The 22,466-nt window shown below is 35.7% G+C and overlaps 1 protein-coding gene across 1 annotated transcript; it reads right to left on the bottom strand.

The window, feature by feature from the left end:
* Window positions 1–1,628: 1,628 nt before the first annotated feature.
* Window positions 1,629–16,362, bottom strand: pip5k1aa (phosphatidylinositol-4-phosphate 5-kinase, type I, alpha, a). Its single transcript, XM_073821417.1, has 16 exons — window positions 16,171–16,362; window positions 15,804–15,907; window positions 13,419–13,453; window positions 12,542–12,631; window positions 11,955–12,085; window positions 11,743–11,860; window positions 11,303–11,455; window positions 10,761–11,060; window positions 9,278–9,468; window positions 8,691–8,774; window positions 7,871–7,919; window positions 7,692–7,776; window positions 7,414–7,608; window positions 5,833–5,959; window positions 5,138–5,231; window positions 1,629–3,441 (listed from the first exon to the last, which is right to left on the bottom strand). The coding sequence occupies exons 2-16, from the start codon at window positions 15,844–15,846 to the stop codon at window positions 3,439–3,441; spliced, it is 1,698 nt and encodes a 565-aa protein (XP_073677518.1). The 5' UTR covers window positions 15,847–15,907; window positions 16,171–16,362; the 3' UTR covers window positions 1,629–3,438.
* Window positions 16,363–22,466: the final 6,104 nt, after the last annotated feature.

Raw genomic sequence — 22,466 nt, 5'->3', positions numbered from 1 at the left:
CCAAAAAATCAAAATGTCGAGGGAAAGTCCATTTATTTCAATAATTTGTTTCAAATAGTGAAACGTGTATGTTATATAAGCTCATTACACACAAAGTGAAATATTTCAAGCCTTTATTTGTTTAATTTTTAATGATTATGGATTAAAGACAAAAAAAAAAATCCAGTATTTCACGTAATTGGAATATTTCATGTGACCAATAAAACAGGATCTTAAACACATGTTGGTCTTCTGAAAAGTGTGTTAATGTACTGTATTATGTCCTCACTTTGTTGGGCCTTCTTTTGCACTAATTACAGCATCATGGCGGCGTGGCATGGAGGCGATCAACCTTTGACACTGTTGAGGTGTTATGGTAGCCCAAGTTGCTTTGATATTGGCCTTCAGCTCGTCTGCATTTCAGGGGCCCCGTTCCCTTATCTTCCTTTTGACAATACCCCATAGATTTTCAATGGGGTTTAAGTCAGGCGAGTTTGCCGGCCAATCAAGTACAGTTATTCCATGCCTATTAAACCAGGTACTGGTAGTTTTGGCTTTGTGAGCAGGTGCCAAATCCTGCTGGAAAATAAAATCATCATCTCCAAAAAGCTTGTCCGCAGCAGGAAGCATGAAATGCCTTGATTTCCAAATGACATGCACAATTTGGGCAACAGACCAATACTTTTTCTCCTTAGCCCAGCACAGGTGCTTCTGACGTTGTTTTAGGTTCAGGAGTGGCTGGACACATGGAATTCTCCAGCTGTAGCCCATGTCATGCAGACGTCTATATGTGGTGGTTCTTGATGCACCGACACCAGCCTCAGTCCACTCTTTATGAAGCTCCCCCAGATTTCTGAACCGCTGTCACTTGTGCACCTTTTCCGGCAAACATTTTTCCCTTCCTCTTAACACTGTTAATATACTTCGATACTGTGCTCTGTGTGCATCCAGCTTCTTTTGTAATTGCCTTTTGAAACTTTTCCTCCTTATAGAGGGTGTCAATGATGGTCTTCTGTACAACCGTCAAGTCAGCAGTCTTCCCCATGATTCTGAAGCCTACTAAGCCAGACTGAGACAATTTAAAGGCTGAGGAAACTTTTGCAGGTGTTTTGCGTTAATTAGCTGACTAGATTGGGACACAGGGAGCCTACAATGTTGAACTTTGTCATGATATTCTAATTTTGTGAAATACTGGATTTGTTTTTTTTTTCTTTAATCCATAATCATTAAAATTGAAACACAAATGCTTGAAATATTTCACTTTGTCTGTAGTGAACTAATATAACATACAAGTTTCACTTTTTGAAACAAATTATTGAAATAAATGGACTCCCTTGATATTCTAATTTTTGGCACATACCTGTACAACATAGTCATCATTATGTAGTCACAATTTCCTCACCCTCATGTTGTTTCAAACTTTCTTGTTTTTCCGTGAATCACAACAGGATATTTTATGGGAAAGGCAAAATGTTAGAGACCAACAACCTCAGTCGATATTAACGTTCGTTGTTACTTTAACACATAATGAATGTGAATATTTATTGAGGCAGTCATTCTGACTACTTATGTTCAGATGTAAACCATAAAATACGACCTTAAACAGGCTTTAAGACATTATCATCAGTTAGTAAAGCATAACACAGGAAGTTTTTCGGTGTTGTTTATTTCATTCATTTGCATACAGCATGAAATGTTGCAATAGTTTCTTCTCCAAAAGTTTTAATATCCTTTGAAAGAGAGCAGTAATACATGAATATGTCATTGCAGGAGTGAGAAATATTTTCATTTAAAGCCACTACTTTAGACCATTCTCAGTTTGATAAGACAATAAGAATGAAGGCAGCATTTTCAGAGTAAACAGCAATTGCACAAGACCCCCGATCGTGAGTGTACAGTTATATATAAAAAAAAAAAAAAAATGCATTTACCTTCCCAAACAAATTTACACAGCCACCAAGTATCAGCCTCTTTGGAAGTTGAGATAGAAATAAATTACATGCAAACATACAAATAAATATGACTTTGTACAGGAATGTTTCTTCGTTTATAAAAATCGTCACAGAAAAAAGATCCAGCAATGCATCCTTACTTAACTAGCTATTTGTATTTAAAAAATATTTGCATCTTCATTACCAATGTCTCTGCATTCAGGCTGAAAGGTTAACACGAACATATTTAAAACTAATAATAAAATACAATTAAATTTAGTTTTTAGATTTCAATTCTCATCACAAAACTGAGGCCTTAAGAGAAGTTCCTATTCTACCCAGTTTATGTAAACATAAAAAGATACTGAAGACAGTACAGATGTTAAGATATTAAATGTTTTACAGTAGCTAGTCTGCCAGGTATGAAGCATTATTGTGCCCTAAAAAACAACCATTTCAATGCTAAACAAAGAAGAAATTTAAAAATGAGTCCCGCAAGCCGAAATACTGAATTTGGTCTTTTATATATGATATATAATATTTCTTCAACTGTTACAAAAGTGATCTTCTTACCCTGTGTTTGCTTTTTAGTTTGTTTTCTCTTTCACTTTTGTAAAGCAAATAAAACAAGGAAAAACTATTTTCTTGGCAAGCTCCAAAATTATTATTTTTTTTTAAAATAAGTATATGATAATAGTCACGTCGTTCGACTGATATATATATATATTTTTTCCCATACTTGAGGAGACCATGCAATTGTGCAGAATCAACTCTCAGGCATCATGCATGGTAAAAGGGTTCCTGTTCATGACGAGGCAAAAATAGCTGTTGTGATTAAGGCACGTTTAAATAACCAATACAATATCACAGTACTGCAATCAAATCGATTCGGATTTGAAAAAAGTGTCTATTTATGCGATTGTTCAGGCAATCAGATCTGGATTGACTCATCCTACTTGTTTTCCTTTTTTTTTTGCTTTTGATCATGCCATATTCTTAAAATGTCTTTAAAATAGGCAATAAAAACTCACAATCAACCAGATTTCCTTAGCAAAGTAAATAACACGACCCCTGTAGACTGGTCTCCTTAGCAAACTAAGAGAAAAAAGATGCATGGTCCACTAGAAAACTCTCACCAAGATACTTAAAAGACCTGTTTGTGCTCCGAGAGTGGGTCACGTGATGGAAAGTTCTCATCACTTTACTTCTGCTGTGAAGATCTTATGGCACTGTTTGAGAACAGTGATATCACACTGTTGAGGTACTACAGTGGCATCTTTCTTTTGGTTCCATTTCATAGCAGCAATATTGGATGCTGGACTGTTGACATCCAAAAATACATATATAAAAAAGGGGAGAATATCTTTATCCTTACGTCTTTACAGTTTTACGAACATGTGCACTTCTCTCTTTTGTTTACAGCAAGTCCATCTTACTTTAATGTTTTTTTTTTTTCTTCTGATGTCCTTAAAAGAAAGTAAATCTTTGTCCTTGAGGGCTTTATTTTGTCCTGGTCATCCGAAGTCTTTCACTGGAACAGCAAGTGAAAGAAGACATTAACTTTTGCAGAATAGTAATCCAGCAACGCATTCTTTGTAAAAGGCAGCTCTCATTTCCTGTTATCAGCACACAAGGGCTATTAAATGGCAGAAAGATCACATTGCAATCAATGATCTGTGAATGTGCATGCACTCTGAGGATAAAGAGAACCTTTAATTTCACAATCTTATTTGGTGGCATCATAGAGCAGCATTTCCCAAATGGTTTCAGATTTTGGTGACCAAATACAGTAACAAAAATCAAATATTAAAACCATTGCTGTCGAAACATTTTTTCATGATTAATCCCACCTAACATTAAAGTCTTTAAATATACTTTTTTTATTGCAATAATTGCACATTTAATCTGCATATTAACATAGAAACAACAAAGACAGTATATTTTTAATATTTGTTAACTTCTCTTTATGACTGAAGGGGACTTTGATACCAATATTACTGATGCCTCTAGGAAATTGTTCTTTTTTATATATATATTTAACAATTGACTACAGCCATTCAACATTACAGTATAATTAAGTGGTATCAGTGACGCGGAGATTGCGAATTGTTGAATAAAGTCGTTATTTTTGTTTTCTTTGCGTACAAAAACTATTCTCGTAGCTTCATAAAATTATGGTTGAACCAATGGCAGACGGACTGTTTTGTCAACGTCTTTCATACTTTTCCGAGGCTTGCCAGTCAATGGGATAGCCACAAAGCTCCCGGTTTTCTTCGGTGTTCCGAAGACGAACAAAGCTTTTACGGGTTCGGAGCGACATGGGGGTAAGTGCCCAGCAAGCATTTTTTGGTCTAAAAGACGTCTTTTAGCCGTGAAAACACAGCCCAGACGTCTAGGCTAAAACAAGTTTGTATTTGGGCTGTCAGTGAAAATTTAATAGACGTCTACAAATATCCCAGTATTAGACTAGTCATCAATTTAAAAATGACAAATTAAAATTACAAAAATTAAACCATAAAACCTTGTAAACGCTGCTGAGTTTGCTTACAGGATGGAATATCATACATCTAACTAGTTATTTTGCCAAAAAATAGCATGCAACCAAATTCAAGATTATTTGGGCTGGAAGTGGGTTACACATAGCCGGACTATATCGGGTTTATAGTTAACCCAGACGGTGAAATGACGACTATTGCTTGCTGGGTGATTATTGACAAAATTTTCATTTTGAGGTGAAGTAACCCTTTAAGTAAACTTAAAACAATCTTCACATAAACACGTTTCCCTTTGCCCTTCAGCAAGTAGGAAATATACAAAAACTGAATGAAGCTATCAAACACTAATTACTACATTAAATATAGATAAATCCTTAAAGCTACACAAGTTACTGATTTCCTATTTTTTTCTTTTATTCTTTGATTAATAGACAATCCGAGCCCTGCCCCTGCGTTTAAAGACTTTAAAGCGGAAAATTTAATTGCCTGCGTTAATGTGCTAATTTTGACAGCACTAATTAAAATGTATTCATATTACCATGTAAAGCTTGATCAATATGGAAAATTATTAATATAGGCTGAACAAGTGTGTTTTAAGTCGATCATAACTGTGACTTGCTAGTTGAGAGCCACTTTCGGATGATAAATCGAAAACACTCATAAAATATCAAGTGAGCATGTTGTTTAGTCTACACTGAAATAGATTGCAGCCCAGAACAAAAGGTCTCTTACTTCTGACGTGCTTGTCCGAGGAACAATCTCACTGAGTGAAATGACTTCCATATCCAAACTTTCCCCGGATGATTGGGCAGCTATACTGCTACGACTGGGAAAGAAATGAACTTAAGTCAATGGACATGTCAGTATACATTTATTATGTGTGAAAAGAGTGAGAGTGCATCAGCATATCTGATAGAATCAATATGTGACCCAGGACTACAAAACCAGTCATAAGTAGCATGGGTATATTTGTAGCAATAGCCAACAATACATCGTATGGGTCAAAATTATCAACTTTTCTTTTATACCACACATCATTAAGATATTAAGTAAAGATCATGTTCCATGATATTTCGTAAATTTCCTACTGAAATATATCAAAACTAAATTTTTGATTAATAATATGCATTGCTAAGAACTTTATTTGGACAATGTTAAAGTTGACTGTCTAAATATTCAGATTTTTTTTGCACCCTCCGATTGCAGATTTTCAAATAGTTATATCTCAGCCTAATATTGTCCTATCCTAATAATTATACATCAACGGGAAATTTACTTAGCTTTCAGATGATGTATAAATCTCACTTTCAAAAAATTGACCCTTATGACGGGTTTTGTGGTCCAAGGTCTCATAATGTAGTACTATTAGTATTAGTTCACTATTTTTTTCTTTTAATTCAACTAAATCTTGTTAAACCACCACATACCTTAGAGTGTTTGAGGGCCGAGAGCTTAGAGGAGAGGTTGCTGACAGAGTCGTATCAGCTGAGCTACTTGTGATCTCATCTTCATTGAGCTGTTGTGGGAGCAGGTCAGGACGAGCAGTCTGCACACCTGAGAAGAGAAGAGAAGAGAAGAGAAGAGAAGAGAAGAGAAGAGAAGAGAAGAGAAGAGAAGAGAAGAGAAGAGAAGAGAAGAGAAGAGAAGAGAAGAGAAGAGAAGAGAAGAGAAGAGAAGAGAAGAGAAGAGAAGAGAAGAAAGGGTGAGCACTCCATAGTCAATTATGAACAGTGAAAGGAGAGATTTAACTACAAAACTGCTGTTCACTATTTGCTGATAATGAGTGACTTAATCTAGGCCTCCAACACGTCAGATGAATCAAATGTATAAACCACAGAGAACTGAAGGCTTTATTGTGAACAATGCTGGCATTATCCATGTATGCGCTGTAGGGGGCAGACATTTACAGCTCGCATTTGCTGCTATCAGCACACAAGGGCATCTGACTTTTAAACTAAATTATCATCCAGCACCTGCTAGCATTGAAAACAACAAAGCATAGCATAAACAATGCATTCCATCCTCTCAAGGACAAGTTAAACAATACTGGCCATATAGTTGAAAGCCTCAAGTAGCTTGAATACAAAAAACTAAGCTTTGCATAGAGGAAATGGATATTAAAACAATTTCCTCTAAATGAGAAACAGATCAGATTGTTTATACATCCATCAAAATAAAGCAATAATCGAAATAACACTGAATTGCAGATGTACAATATATCAGTGTCACATTATTTAGGTCAATACTGGAGAAGTTATTGTAATATATCAGTATTGGTTGCTATTAAAATCGGCAATGAAATAGAAAAGCTATTTTCTTCCCTATTTTGACATATGAGTGTAACAAAAAAAAATAGGATAAGGACTTTGTCACAAATTGTTGATTGGATTTTGGGATGTGGTTGTTGCATTCAAAAGTAAAGGCAAATGAATGTAAGCTTGCAGTAACAGGGTTTAAGTGGATTATTTATGATATGTTGATAAAATAAAATGACAAAATCTTAAAAAAAAAAAAAACATGCATAGATGAATAGTTTGCAAAAAAGACATGCATCAGATGAATTTTGCATGCTTTTGATCATGCCATAAACCCAAAAACACTTAAATGTAATCTTCGCAAATCTTAGAATAAATATAATTTTTTTTATAGAGTACACTAATGTTGTGATGCCTAAATTCACTTGGATCATTTAAAATTATCCAGTTTTCAGTGTTTTCCTTTTTAATGTTTTATTTTTAAATCTACTCAGAAAACAGTAATGAATTTTAGTATTTACATCCCAACACTGAACCACCACGGAAACACAACAAAGAAGATTTCCTTGAGCAATGTCAACCAGTGCCGAAACATGGCTAATGATTTACATTTAAGGCATTTAGGAGATATTCTTATCACGAGAAAATGACATTGGAAACCACAAGCATTTAAAGCCTCATTTTACTGCTATCATGCTCGGCTATTCGCCTATCCTTCCTATTTCCCTCCTATCTCTCAATGTCTTCTCATACCGCTGTCTCCTTGAGTGTCTGAGCTGAGGGACACAGCTCCACTGCTGGACAGCTGTGCTGTAGTCTGTTGTGGCTGTGTTTGTTCGGCTGCTACTGGAATGGATAATTGCTGTGATAGTCCAGATACTGCAGTGTTTGACTTCTTCCCACCAGAAACCGTTCCTTTTTGACTTTTCTTTGAGGGTGAGGTTTTCACTAAAAGAATAACAAAAAAAACTTGAATGCATTAGCCTTTTAATGCATCCTTATAGTTATTTGAATGTGACTATCACACTTACATGAAGGTTTTTTGAAGACTGTACTGCACATAAACTTCTGGAAACGATCTGCGTAGAAACTCGGCCGGTGCACAGATACAGTGTCCTGCAGGAGAAAACATCAAATAGTGGAGATAAATTCAAAATGCATTCGTAAAGTTAGTCTTCATGCAATGTTTGATATACTGTATGAGACATACCCCATCATGCAGGAGAGCTTTCCATGAGTGCTCCAACTTCTTTACAAGCCTAAACATACACAGTTATTAGCAAATTATAGGACTTTATTATTGAGAAAAGTAGGACTGGACGATCAAATCTAAAAGTAATCGAAACTGAAATTCATATCCTCTAATCAACGTAATTTTCCCATGTCAGTTATTTCGTTTTTTAATCTTGTTAATACTTTCCCACATAAAACACTACCGCGTGTGAAGTCAGCGCAATACGGACATGTATGATCATTGCACTTGCGTCTTTTGCAGAGTTTTGCACGTGGTGCATTTAAGACGGTGTGTCAAGTTAAAAGAATTTCAACTTTTACACACAGCGGCGCTCATCAATGTCAGTCCCAAAACAGTGGACCAATCAGAAGACAACAGAGGCGGGGCAAGCATCTGTTTACAGTAGCAGGTTGGCATGGCGACTTTTGTATTTGACAGCAACATGGCAGAGTAGGCATTCTGCACTGTACTTTTTTAAAAACATTCCTGAGCGCTGTGTTCTGCGTTTTGGATGCAAAGATGTTTTCTGTGTAAATGGCCAGTAAGAACTTAGAGTAAATACTTGCGCATATAGAGTGATAGGACAAGATCACTGAAAGGAAGAACATGAGTCAGATTCACATCTATAATTATGAGGGCAAAAAAACTAAAAACTAAAATAATAGTAATAATAAAATAAATAAATAATGGTTCATTAATCGTAATCGAGGTAAAACGTTCAATTAATCGAGATTTTGATTTTAGGTCATATCATCCAGCCCCAGAGAAAATGCAAAGATATGGAAATACAGATTACCTGTAAGACTGAAGGATATCAATGATGCCGATGAAAACCAGCAATCTTTCTCCTTTTGCATTAAATGCTGGAATTCCTCCCATGCTGGAAATAAAGAACAAATATCGTTGTTAACAACTGTGCAGGCACAAGGTAATAATAATATTAACAGTAAAATTGTAGCTCCAAACTAAAGATGTCACATTGGTAGTCACCTTAGATTAAATTAGATTAAACTTTATTGTCATTACACATGAACAAGTACAAGGCAACGAAATGCAATTTACCAATTAAACTATTAGTGAATGAATTCTGTAGAAACATGGGCCACTGAAGGAGTCACAAAGAAATTCGGGGTTTTTTTGAGGAAAAAATTTCAGGATTTTTCTCCATATAGTGGATTTTAATGGTGCTCAATGGATTGAAGGTAAAATATGTAGTTTCAATGCAGCTTCAAAGGAATCTACATAATCCCATCCTAGGACTAAGAGTTTTATATGGCATATTAATCTTATATGGTCTAATAAATGCAGTGTTGTTGAGCATAAGAAACCTATTTCAAAAACATTTAACAGATTCAAGAAGCCAGCCAAAGGTGGGTCACTAACCTTTCATAGGGCTGTGGTGAAGTCTTGCCTTTGGACTCCCCTTGAATAGACTCAATGGCAGTACAATATAGGGGCTTCTGGCCTGGTGCCTTTTTCTGTGTATCAGGCACTGCAGTAGACGCCTCTGCTCGGTCTAAGTTGTGGATACCCATCAGCAGACTGTAGTCCATGATTTTAAAGCTTTGTAGTACCTAAACACACAGGAATATAGAGAGCCACATTTAGCAGATGAAAACTGTAGAATGATTCACTCAAACCATGAATTACATTAGCTACCATGAATGTGTAAAATATATTAATTGCATATGAATTTACGACCAAACATCTGAAGTGGAGAAAATATAGCTTGAACAATGTGAAGGTCACAGCTCTATCTTAAAAGGATAGTTCACCCAAAAAATGAAAATTCTGTCATTTATTACTCACCCTCATGTTGTTCCAAACCCGTAAGACCTTTGTTCATCTTCAGAACACAAATTGAAATATTTTTTATAAAATCCAAGAGCTTTCTGAACCTCCATAGACAACAATGCAACTGACACGTTCAAGGCCCGAAAAGGTAGAAAGGACGTTGAAGTTGAATTGTTGAATAGTTGTTATTTTTGTCTTCTTTGCATACAAGTATTCTTTGAACGTCAGTTGCGTTGCCGTCTATGCAGGGTCAGAAAACTCTCTGATTTCATCAAAAATATCTTTGTGTTCCGAAGATGAACAAAGGTCTTACGGGTTTGGAAGTCTGGCATAATTAAATGACAGAATTTTTATTTTTGGGTATTACTATCCCTTTGAAGCCATACTACTTAGACCAGTGGTTCCCATCCTGTGGGCCGCGGCCCACCAGGGGGCCGCAATTATCTTAAAATTAATTTAAATATTATCCTATAATTGTTTAATTTCATTATGTTATAGCTAAATAAAAAATGATTAAAGCACGGCCTCTCTCGTGTTTTGTGATTGATTGCTTCGGACTCGACGCACTGTTAAATACAGACTGAATGGCGGTTCAAAACTTCCAACAGCTGCACGTATACTACATCTCTGATCCCTATTGTATTTTTGCATGAAATTTAAATACATTTGCCTAGTTGTCCAAATTAATGAGTGTTTTATAATGGATGCTCACCGATAGAGGAGGATCTGGTGAGGTTCGGTGATTATGAGCATCAGACACGCTCTGACTGAGTTCACTGATCTTCGCCGATCCGCCTTCAGATTGATGTGTTATAAAGTATAATTTAAAGTTTGAATTTTGAGTTTTTTTTAAACATGCAGTTGAAGAATAATAAGGCAAAACAAATGTTTTGGTTGATAAAAAAAGGTTTAAAAATAAATAATTTTTACAGCGAAAGTACAGTATAAGAGGACATGTCAGGCACAGGGGGGCCTTGCAAAATTGACCAGAGAAGGAGGGGGCCCCAGAGTAAAAAAGGTTGGGAACCCCTGACTTAGACAACTCAAACAAGACACATAGACACGCACTTACCCGACAGTCTCTCTGAATGGTCCGGCAGAGGGCGTTGTAGTGGTCACTCTCCAGCAATATGCCCTCAGGCATGTCCTGCATAAAATCTAGGTCTTTGTATGTGGGCACATCCTTGGCCCTCTCTTTTGGTGAAGCACGTCGCTTGTATGTCGAGCCCTTCAGGTCGAATTTAAGGTGCATGGGCACAGCGCGCGGCAGCAGGTTGTTCATCACTACAATTCGGATGTTCTTCCCCTCGGCCTGAACGCAGTAGAGGCCGTAGAACTTGGGAAGCAGCGTACGCATGTTCTGGTTCAGGTTCTAAAAGACGAAAGGTAAATTATATGGAGGAAAGTATTATGCTATATACAGTAGTGAACATCTGAAGAGGATCAAAAAAAGTTCTCCTTAGTTGTCCTAAGACAAGAACGGCTATTGTTTTGGTTTTAGGACAACTTTATTGAAAGCTTTTGATCCACTTCAAATGTTGACTACTGTGTATTTACATTATGATGAAATGAACAAGAAATTATTTAAATAAATACATAAAAAAAAACACTTACCATGAAGTAACCTGGCAGGAGTGTTTGCAAGAATTCCGCCTCTTTGTGTTGTACCGTCTTAATGATAAACTCATCATCACTAGATACGTAGAAGAGAGACCCGCTCGCTCCAGGATTAGACAGCTCGATGAGGGGTTCACTACAAAGAGAGCACTGCAGAAAACACACACACATACACAGCACTTAACATAAGATTAGAAGGTTTCAGGTATCCATTTAACTAAATGCATTGTCACTGAGAAGCACTTCTGGCTTTTCCAGATATTATTTTGATTCAGAATGCAGTGATAATGAATCATTTACAAGTTTAACTCTAAACAAGCTCTACTCAACAGCAGTTTTCTAGCTGATTAAATATTTTACAAAAATTATTCATTAAAAAAAATCCCTAAAAAATTCCAATGACAGGAAAACCATATTTAGTGAACAAACAAGATTACCAGGTAGTCATCAGGTCGGATCCCAAACATCTCTCTGAAGTAGCGGAATGCAATGGGAGCGTAAGTTTTAAACTTGAAGTCACCATGGTGATGGCCTGGAGTTGAGTTACTGCCTTGACTGAGAGGGAGACAAAAACAAGCACATTTATGTACACAGTCTGACTGCTACTGAAAAAGGTTCTTCATGTTTACTTTAATGCAGACATGCATACCTGGGAAAGAAGATGCTTTCTACCACTTCAAAGTCCTGCATGAGGACATCTCTTTCTGGCTTCTGGCTCAAGCTTCCTACACTGTGTGTGATGCCCAGCTGAATGGCACCTTTCAGAGCAGATGATGTTGTCTGAAGGGTTCCGATTGCAAATACATGATAAGCAGAATAAGAAAGTGTTAGTGTGCAATACAGAAAACAGCAAGACAGATCTTCTGTAACTACTCTAGAGTAATTTTAACACTAAATATAAAACGTGTATCTAGTATGAAGGTCTACAAAGCACATGTGAGGAGCAATAACTCCAGGCCAGCTAGTCTTATCTTTATGTACCTGCTTATACTATTTACTGGGCTTTATCTTCATGGTGCCACACAAAGAACAGATAAGACAATAATAGTCTGAGTTGCAAGCAGATCTGAAAAAATGCAGGAATGCGCATCATAACAGAGATTGGAAGTTTAACTGCGGATACATTTGATGTGGCCTTATCTCCAACAAACTTCTATTTTTGAAAATTTACAGTGTATACTGTATGTAGCTGTACACAAAATAAGAATATAAAATCAGGATATCCACAGCTCGCACCTTTTTATATGTGGTTTCGCCAGTAGGGTCAATTCCTCGATGGCCCAAGGTCCTTTTGTTTGTCTGGGATGAACTAGAGATGCTCAGAAGCTGAAAGATATATCATTGCTCAGTAAACACATCAGACAACAAGACAAAGTATTTAAGCCATTAATAATGTAATCATGACAAAGGAATGTTTTTAGAAAATGCTAATTATGCTTACATCAGTTTACACCAATTATATGATGAAGCCAATGCAAATTTTCTGTACAACTTAATTAACCACACATTAATCAACAACACAGTAACAACCAGGCAAAAGCCTGCATTTATCTGACCCAAAATACAGCAAAAACAGTATAATTTTAAAAATAGTTTTACTGTTTAAAATAACTGATTTCTATTTAAATATATTTTAAAATGTATTTGTATATTTTATGTATATTTTAAAAAAGCTGATTTTTTAGCATCATTACTCCAGTCACATCCTTCAGTAATCATTCTAATATTCTGACTTGGTGCTCAAAAACATTTATAATTATTACTATGTTGAAAACAACTGAGTATAATTTTTTCAGGTTTCTTTGATGAGTAGAAAGTTTCATAGAACAGAAATAGAAATCTTTTGTAACATTATAAATGTCTTTATCATCACTTTTGATCAATTTAAGTATCCTTGTTAATATCTGATTCATAAGAAATTCATAGAAAAAAGGGGCAGAGAGTTCCATTCACATTATAGAGAAAAGTGAGATGTCTGCTAGCACTGATTAAAAAAACAGTTACAGTATGGAGTCATGAATAAATGGGCCAATTCATAATAACCACAAAAAGTAGACGAGACAAAAAGGGAACGTGAAACTATTATTAAAGAAAAAGAAAAGCATGTAATTACCTCTGAAGAAGCCATCTTTCGATTTCCAGGAGTACCTATGAAAAAAAAAAAAAAAGATGAACGTTTCACCCAAATTTTATAAATGCATGCAAATTAATAGTGGAAAAAGCCATTAGGCATTATAGTGTTCTCTGATTCATTTATGGTTTATAGCTAGCTGTCTTACAATTAATTAAAAAATTCTTGACAAGCATAAATGCAAGAATGCAGTGCTCATACTTTAGGTATGTGAAGCATGAGACTGTACTTTGTAGACGTGACCTAATAGTCTGATTAATAATTCGGTCTAGCTGTCTTGTTTTTTTATTTTTGATATATTAAAATTTAAGATACCAACACTTTAAAGAAATAGTTCACCCAAAAATAAAAATTTGCTGAAAATGTTTACTCATCCTCATTAAGTTTTTCTTAATGAGAACAGATTTGGAGAAAACTCGGCAGTGCTTCACTTGCTCACCAACAGATCATCCACAGTGAATGGGTGCCGTCAGAAGAAGAGCCCAAACAGCTGATAAAAACATCACAATAATCCACAAGTAATTCACACAACTCCAGTCCATCAGTTAATGTCTTTCTGTAATATAAAAATGCTTCCTTCAGTGAAAAGGTCCATCTCTTGTCCTCTCACACCAAAATTTGTTTATTACAAACACACAGCTTTTCACTTCACAAGCCATTAATTGATAGACTGGAGTCATCTTGTGGATTATTGTGACGTTTTTATCAGCTGTTTGGACTCGGCACCCATCCACTGAACAGGATCTATTGATAAGTGATGTAATGCTAAACATCTCCGAATCTGTTTTGAAATAACCCATCTATATCTTGGGATGGCTTTACGGTGTGTACATTTTAAGCTAATTTTCTTTTTTGCTTGAACTATTCCTTTTTCCCTATGTACTGGTATCCTTTGAGCACAGAAAACCTGACACTGAAGTGAGTCTAACCTGCTTTTGTGTGAAAAACTACACTCCAAATAAAATGCAAAATAAATGCAAATGCTAATGCAAAAGAAAGCTGTTCACACCGAGTTGAGATGTGTCGTCAACCACAACTATGAGTGTAAGCATGCAGCATGCAAAGACACCTGGGTTTCAATTCCTTTGTTCCTCCAAGAAAACACTGCAGCCCAGTCACACCAGCTGAGTGTGTGTGGCGGAACTATGCTCAAAATAACAAAGACGAGCACTACCCAGGCAGGTCACAGGCCTGCTACAGACAGTCTACAACATTGATATTCAAATCAAGATCATATGCAAACACAGGCACACATGTGCTTACACACATGCATGCATGTACCTCTCTGCTGGAATAACCTCCAAAATAAAGACATCTGAAGAGTGACAAAAGTGGTTTTAAACAAACAAACAAAAACAAAAAAAAAATCTGCTATCACAAATAAATGGTTACCTGTATGTGCCATGAAATAAAAAATAAAAAGGTAATTGTGACTTTATCTCACAATTCAGATTTTTTCCCCTCAAGTTTGTATTTCACAATTATTACTTTTTACATCTTGCAACTCTGAGTGATTTCTGTGAGCAATTTTCCTCAGAATAGTGAGAAAAAAAATTTAATTGTGAGATAAAAAGTCAGAAACGGGATCCCATATTAATGTGATGTAACCCTGGACCACAAAACCAGTCATAAGGGTCAATTTCTTTGAAATGTTTTAATATTTATCTGAAAGCTTTCCATTGATGTGTGGTTTGTTAGGATAGGACCATCTTTGGCCGAAACACAACTATTTGAAAATCTGGAATCTAAGGGTGAAAAAAAAAATGCTTTTAAAGTTGTCCAAATTAAGTTCTTAACAATGCATATTACTACTCAAATTAAGTTTTGATATATTTACGGTAGGAAACGTACACAATATCTTCATGGAACAAGATCTTTACTTAATGTCTTAATGATTCATAATTGTTGGCATTGATTGATCATTTTGACCCATACAATGAATTGTTAGCTATTGCTACAAATATACCTTTATGACTGGTTTTGTGGTCCAGGGTCACTAAATAACACTTAAAGTGACCACCTTATGGTCCATTTTCATATCTTATTTTGTTAAAGTGCAAACAATCACTTGTCTAAGCATTGTAATACACATTTATACAATATCTGTGCTTCTAAAAGCTTTGGATATCTGCAAAACACATGAGTATTTAGATATTAAATTCATCCAACTTCACCAATTAATTCATAATAATAAAAAGCTCTGTATACAACAGATTGGTGACTGTTTCCACATGGTTGTGCTATCTATCTAGCTATTCATTTCTTACTGTAAAACACAAGACTGATTTGCATCAGCCAGAGCACAATAACTTCATTTACCTTACACTAACGTATCATAAACACCAAGAGGAAATAAAAAGCTCTTACTGGAGCTCGCTCCATCCGTGGAAACTACAGCCGGCGTAGCCATTTTCTGGCGGAAGTTTCATATGGTCCTGCTTGTTTTCACTTGTGGTTTATTCCCCACAGCCCTGGAAGATGAATAAAGTCTGTTATAAGAAACTTAACTGACGGAAGATTACAAAAGTTACTAAACTTCGTGTGGTAATATTCTACCCTGACATGTATTAGGAAACGTGGTAGCTCTTTTCACACCAACTTACTTTAATCTGTCGTACTTTTACTTTCGCATTTAAAACAATCGATTATTATAAAAATGTTTGTTTTGCTCGCATGACAATGGTTTAATGGCTAGCGACCCACAACAACAACAACAACAGGTAAAAGCGCTTACCTCAACTTAATCACTTTGTTTATTAGTCGAAGATCGAAAACAGTGCCGTTAAACTTTTGTTTACGTTCGCAGAGCGGCTCGAAGCCTCGCGCAAATCTTTAAGGTACTCGATATTGTTGTTTTTATTACTTTACCGGGTCCCTCCGAAGTAAATAACGAGCGTAAACGCACGGAAGCGTCCTCGTTCCTCGAGTCTCCCAAACAAGCGGAAGTGACGTTGTTGCGCCGCACTGTCCTGCTGGGCGCGGTGGCCGTTGTTGAGCTCACACAAGTAGAATGGTTCATTCCTGGACAAACTGGCTTTCCACAGTACAGGGGGCGCTCGACTGATTAGAAGTAGTCTAAATGGCCATATAAATAATTGTTCCCGGGGCTCAAAGAACATATTTGTTCATTAATAGCCTTAAAAGATAACTAAAAACGAAAAATTCCCGAAACGCAGACGTTTTTTGGAATTCGAAAGAGTGGCAGCAGCTATGATAAAAGACACAAATAGTCAATAAATAATTATGTATATGTATTACTAATGTGACCCTGGAACAAAAACCAGTCATAAGGGTCAACTTTTTTAATAAAAAAGAGATATAATATATCTGAGCTTATGATTTGTTAGGATAGGACAATATTTGGCTGAGATAGAACTATTTGAAAATCTGCAATCTGAGGGTGCAAAAACAAAATACTGAGAAAATCGCATTTAAAGTTGCCTAAATGAAGTTCTTAGCAATGCATATTACTACTCAACTCAAAAATTAAGTAATGGAACATATTTTTTTTACCTAAAATCCTAATGATTTTTGGCCATAAAAGAAAAAATTATAATTTTGACCCATAGATTGTATATTTGGCTATTGCTACAAATAAAGTGTTTTTGTGATCCAGGGTCACAATTATACACAAATCGTATTGTTTTTTGTTTGTTTGTTTGTTTGTTTGTTTGTTTTAGAGCCAACTAATCGAGAAATTATTTGAAAGTGCAGCTGCTAATGAATGTAAATAAACCAAAACAATGCCACATCCAACATAAGGCAATCGTACATAACTACCAAGCTGAAAATACACAAGAGATACACAGCAGTATTAAACTATATTTGATGGAAGGGATATCTAAGGAATATAAGACAACAATTACTTTCTGGTAGAGGAACATTAGGCCTACTATATTTCCATTATCATGCCAGAGTCGGTATAGCTTTACAACTATTGTTGTATGTGACGAGAAGCTGAAATGCTTTTCTAACCTTATCCTTATTCAAAAATGGTTTATTGAAATGGTTTCTTTGACTACATCCCCAATCCTCCAAAATACAGTACCGTAAGAATCAGACAAAACAGCAGCTGTATTTATTATCTGTAATTTATTCATGATTTTCCCCCAAATACATTTGCCATGCGAACAGATCACATCTTAGTAGCCATTATTTTCTTGAAGGAAAAGTCAACAGTTCTTTGAATCATTTTGCCATTTTGGAAAAAAACAGACTCTTTATTTTGAACTTCAGCTGCTATGAGCACATTTTATTTTGCATAAAATAATACATGTGAAAAAAAGATGTATTGATACACAGGATTATATTCTAGCTCTTCTAGTTCGTTCACAGAATATGTTTAATTTACATGAACAGCATGCTATTTTCTGCCTCTTGTATTCGCAGTTGATTAACTAACACTGCTAAATGAAATTAAAAAAAACACAAGACAGTAAGACCTTTAACATTTGTTTGGGTTCCAGGTGAAAACCCTGTCGAGTTTTATTTTGGGTGCAATGTAACCAGACAGGGGTTTGTAGGCAGAGTTAGGAGCCTGTTGATCAAAGCAGCTCCACCGTTCTTTTCCCTTCTTTTCACAGCAGTCATGGGCCAAAGTCTTGGTGGAGTATTCCTCAATACAGAAATGGGACAAGGCAGTTTCCCACTGCAAACACAAAGAGAAAAGATAACATTATGTTTCTGGTTATCAGTGCTGTAGTAAAACAACTTTCATTTTTTCACGTTTCTCACCGCCTGTTCCGCACAGCAGAGGATCTGTCTACCTCCATGGGCCAAACCTCCATAGCAGCACTGACCCAACCACGACTCCAGTCTGTTTACTGCCTTTCCAGCACGACGAGCGTAAGCGTAACTGGATGAAGGGAAAAAACCTGCAGGATATCTTGGACGTCCATTGCCATAAAGACAGGCGGCTTTGATATTGTTAATCGAGGGTCTGGCTGGAGGGAAGGATATTCCCAGCATTACGTCAGGGTCGATGTTCTGTCCCCCTTAATAGAATAAAGGCATAAATATAAATATAAATACATGTTATACAAAAAAAAAAAAAAATAATCACATAATTCTTTTTTTGGAAAGGTCATTTTTAAATGCATTACTACAAGATATTCAGAGAATGAAACAAACATATCTGAATGCAATGTGCAAGTTAGAAAAATATATTTATTTATCTTTACATTTATTAATTTAGAAGATGCTCCGAAATCAGAAGACAATAAACAGAATAAAGTTTTGCAAATAATGCACATACCTGTTAATGAAATAAGATGAAGAATAAAAATAGTTACAAGTGCACTTTTCCAAACCATGGCTGGCTATTTATTGAAGTTAAAGAAAAGGTCCTTCTTTCCCGTTTGCAATTTTGCACTCTTCTCTTCAGGCTTGATGGAAGCATTAAAATACTGCAAGGCTGTGTCTACATTTAAAGGGATGGAAGGGGAATGAGAGGTGGGTCAAAGTTGGTGAGTCAAGCAGAGCTTGAAGAAAGGAGATAAGGCCTAGTGTTATCTGTCTTTATTTTATTTTAACTCCCCATGATACTAATTCAAACGTCAAAACAGTGGATAGTCATAACAGTCAGTAAAGTTCACTAAAGTTGCAGCGAACAGAATAAACATTGATATTAATGTCATGCCACACATTTTCTCAGTACAAAGGGGTACCTATTACAAATGTAAAAAGGAAATGCTTTATAGGTTGAAATAATATTAAGAGCAATGCTGAAATTTGAAGTTTTTGCAACTTATCTTACATGTGAGATATAAACTCACAACTGCGAAATATAACCTAGCAAATCTGAGAAATAAAGTCAGAATTGCGTGACATAAACTCACTATTGCAAGTTATTATGTCGATAAGATGTAAGATATAAACTCGCAATTCTGTGAACAAATCAGTATTTTTTTCTCCTCAGAACTAGACTTTATAATTCGCAATTGCAAGTTTAGATCCAACAATTCTCAGAAATAAAGTCAGAATTGCGAGATTCAAAGTCAAAGTTTATATCTCGCAATTCTGACTTTTTTTCTCGCAATTGTGAGTTCATATCCCAAAATTCTGACTTTATGTCTAGCAATTCTGACTTTATAACTCGCAAATGTACGTTTATATCATACAAAAGTCAGAATTATGAGTTTATGTGATGCAATTTTGATAAATAAAAAAAAGTCAGAACTGCGAGATGGAAAATCAAAATTGCGAGAAAAAAAGTCAGAATTGTGAGATAAAAAGTCGCAATTACCTTTTGTTATTTTTTTATTCAGTGGCGGACATGGGCTTCCATAGTGACCAGTAAAAAAATTAAAATAAAAATCACATGAGGGTATCACTGATGTCTTGTATAGTTGTATAATAAAATGTGAAAATATCTTGAGCTTGTGTTAGGCACAGACATTATTTCAGGCTTTTAACAAACTAAAACATTTAAAAACTATTAGGAGAATGGAATTGGACCCCAGATCTTTGTTTTTAGCAGCTATGTTTTTTTATGAGCAAGTAATAACACATAATTTGTATGGATTGTTAAATTACATTATGTTATGTTACATTATGCAACATTATGACATTATTAGTCACAGTTATAGTTTCCCCAAGAGCATTAACTAAAACAAACATGACACAAGAACATCTAATCTGTGTTGTGGTGTGGATATCAGTAACTCTTTGTAACATCAGTAAATTTTGATAAACTTCTGCTTTTTCCTGTTCAGATTTGTACATACTGTTAATAAGCATCATCAGATAATATGACCTTAAAGTTTTTAATCCACCTCTTTAAATATGGATGAGGTCTCATAGCCCATCACAATCCAACTTGGCTTAGATCTGCTTTCCACTTCAGGACAAAAGCTACAGTATTATGGAAATGAAAACTACATTCAGCATCATTCTAATTCTTCAGTTGACTTTAGGAGGTAAGACTTGCAAACTGCTAAATATCTTTCTATCAAATTTTCTTTCTTGAACACATTTCATGTTTTGAAAATAATATAAAATTTTCGAGCAAATGAGGATATGTATAGTTTTACAAGCTTAGTAGGAGATATAATTCTTTTGCATTATTTTTTACATTAATGGTGAAAAATATTCAGCTTTTGTTTAATTCATTAAATAATGTATTGCTATATTTATTTGTTTGATATACAAATTAATTGTGCTCTCTCCAAAGCAGAAGCAAGGAATATTGACCCTCCGGTGCAACTAGAGCCATATTTCCCTCCTGCCAAACCATCACTGGAAAACCTCAATGCAGTCTGTGTTCATGGCAATGGCCGTCCCAGATATCCTGCCAGCTGCTTCCTATCTTCAGGTTCCGGCTACATTCGTCGTGCAGGAACTGCAATAAACAGAGTAGAAGCGTGGTTCAGTCAATGCTGTCAGAGAGGTGTAGCACAAGGAGACCAGCAGATTCTCTGCTGCGCCAAACAGGCGGTGAGTACAAACAAAGAACAGACGCACTGTATGAAAAGAGTTTGTACTAGCATTATCTACGCATTAAACACCACACCTTATAATATCATTTCTGTTTACCTTGTGTTTGCAGTGGGAAACTGCCCTGTCCCATTTCTGTACTGAGGAATACGCCACCAAGACTTTGGTCCATGAGTGCTGTGAGAAGAAGGGAGAAGAACGGTGGAACTGCTTTGACAAACAGGCTCCTAACCCTTCCTACCAACCTCTGTCTGGCTACACTGCCCCCATAATACCACCTGACAGGATTTTCACCTGGGACCCAAACACCTGTTAATGATGTGATTACTTCTGAATGCCAAATGAGAACCTGAGTGTTTAATAGTGTCAGTTGATACCTGTTAAAGAATTCAATAAATACATATTTCCGACAAGCAGAGTGTTTCCTTTTATGAATCAAATCAAAACCAAATATATCAAAAAGACTACACTGAAACCTATGTTGACAATAGAGATTTAAACAAAATAAATTGGCCCAATTAAAGGATTTAAAAAGGATTTAATATATTAAATAGTATTTTTTTTTTATTTTAAAACATGCACACAATCACTCTTAGTCATACACCAAAAATAGCTCTGTTAATGATCTTGTCTAATCATATTCAATTTCAAATCAAATAAATCACTTAAATTATAGCTAAACTGTTACATCAAAAAGTCAAGTAGTTTGTATCACTGTATTGCTGTCAGTCATTTAACATTTCTGTTATAAAACAGTTGTCATAATATATTAAACATTTAGCTGGCTTTTATCTTACTTTAAGCTCTTTTACAGTTAAAGCTGAAACATCGCACTGGAATTCTCACTGGTATTCTGTATAATGACTACCTTCTTGAATTGAATTGGTCACCTCAGTCATTTTGACATTGATGACTAGAGAGCGAGTTCATAATTTGCATATTCAGGAAACCCTATTGTAATAGTTAGACTGGCCAAAGAACAGCATTTTCTTTTTTAAAACTGATCAGGCAGACCAAACTGTAAGTCATAGAGACTTGAAACTTGGAGGGATGGTAGTACCCTCACCGCCTACAACATCACCAAAGTTCGCCCCAATTGGCCTGACGGGGGAGCTACAGCAACCAAAAGTATGAAATCGCTTATAACTCCTTAACCATTTGTCACAGACTCAAGTGTCTTATGTCATTGGAATCCTCGGCTCACGACAGACACATTTTCGAGTAGTTTGCACTTTTTGAAAAACCTACTTTTGTGAACTTTTGTTTATTGCCTGATAAGAACCAAACTAGTGCAGGAAGATTCTCTGGAGATTGAATATCAATAATTATCAAAAAAGTTGAACTTTTGTTTCTTTGTCACAAAGGGACACCAAAACATTTGAAAGGGCCAGGGCTGACTTTAGTAAAACGGTTATAACTTATTCGCCAAACTCACAATGTGTATGTAAGAGTGTGGCCACATGGTGGCGCTATAAGAGAGAAAAAAACATTAAAATGGTCATAACTATGCAACTGTTTTGTCCTATCGATGTGAAAATCGGTAGTCCTAGCAAGTGGTCCAAGCATTTATAAGGTCATTTGTGTAAATGGAGGCCG

Source organism: Garra rufa, chromosome 17 (genome assembly GCF_049309525.1).
Source record: "Garra rufa chromosome 17, GarRuf1.0, whole genome shotgun sequence".
Lineage (NCBI taxonomy): Eukaryota > Metazoa > Chordata > Actinopteri > Cypriniformes > Cyprinidae > Garra > Garra rufa.
This window is presented reverse-complemented; position numbering and strand designations above follow the sequence as displayed.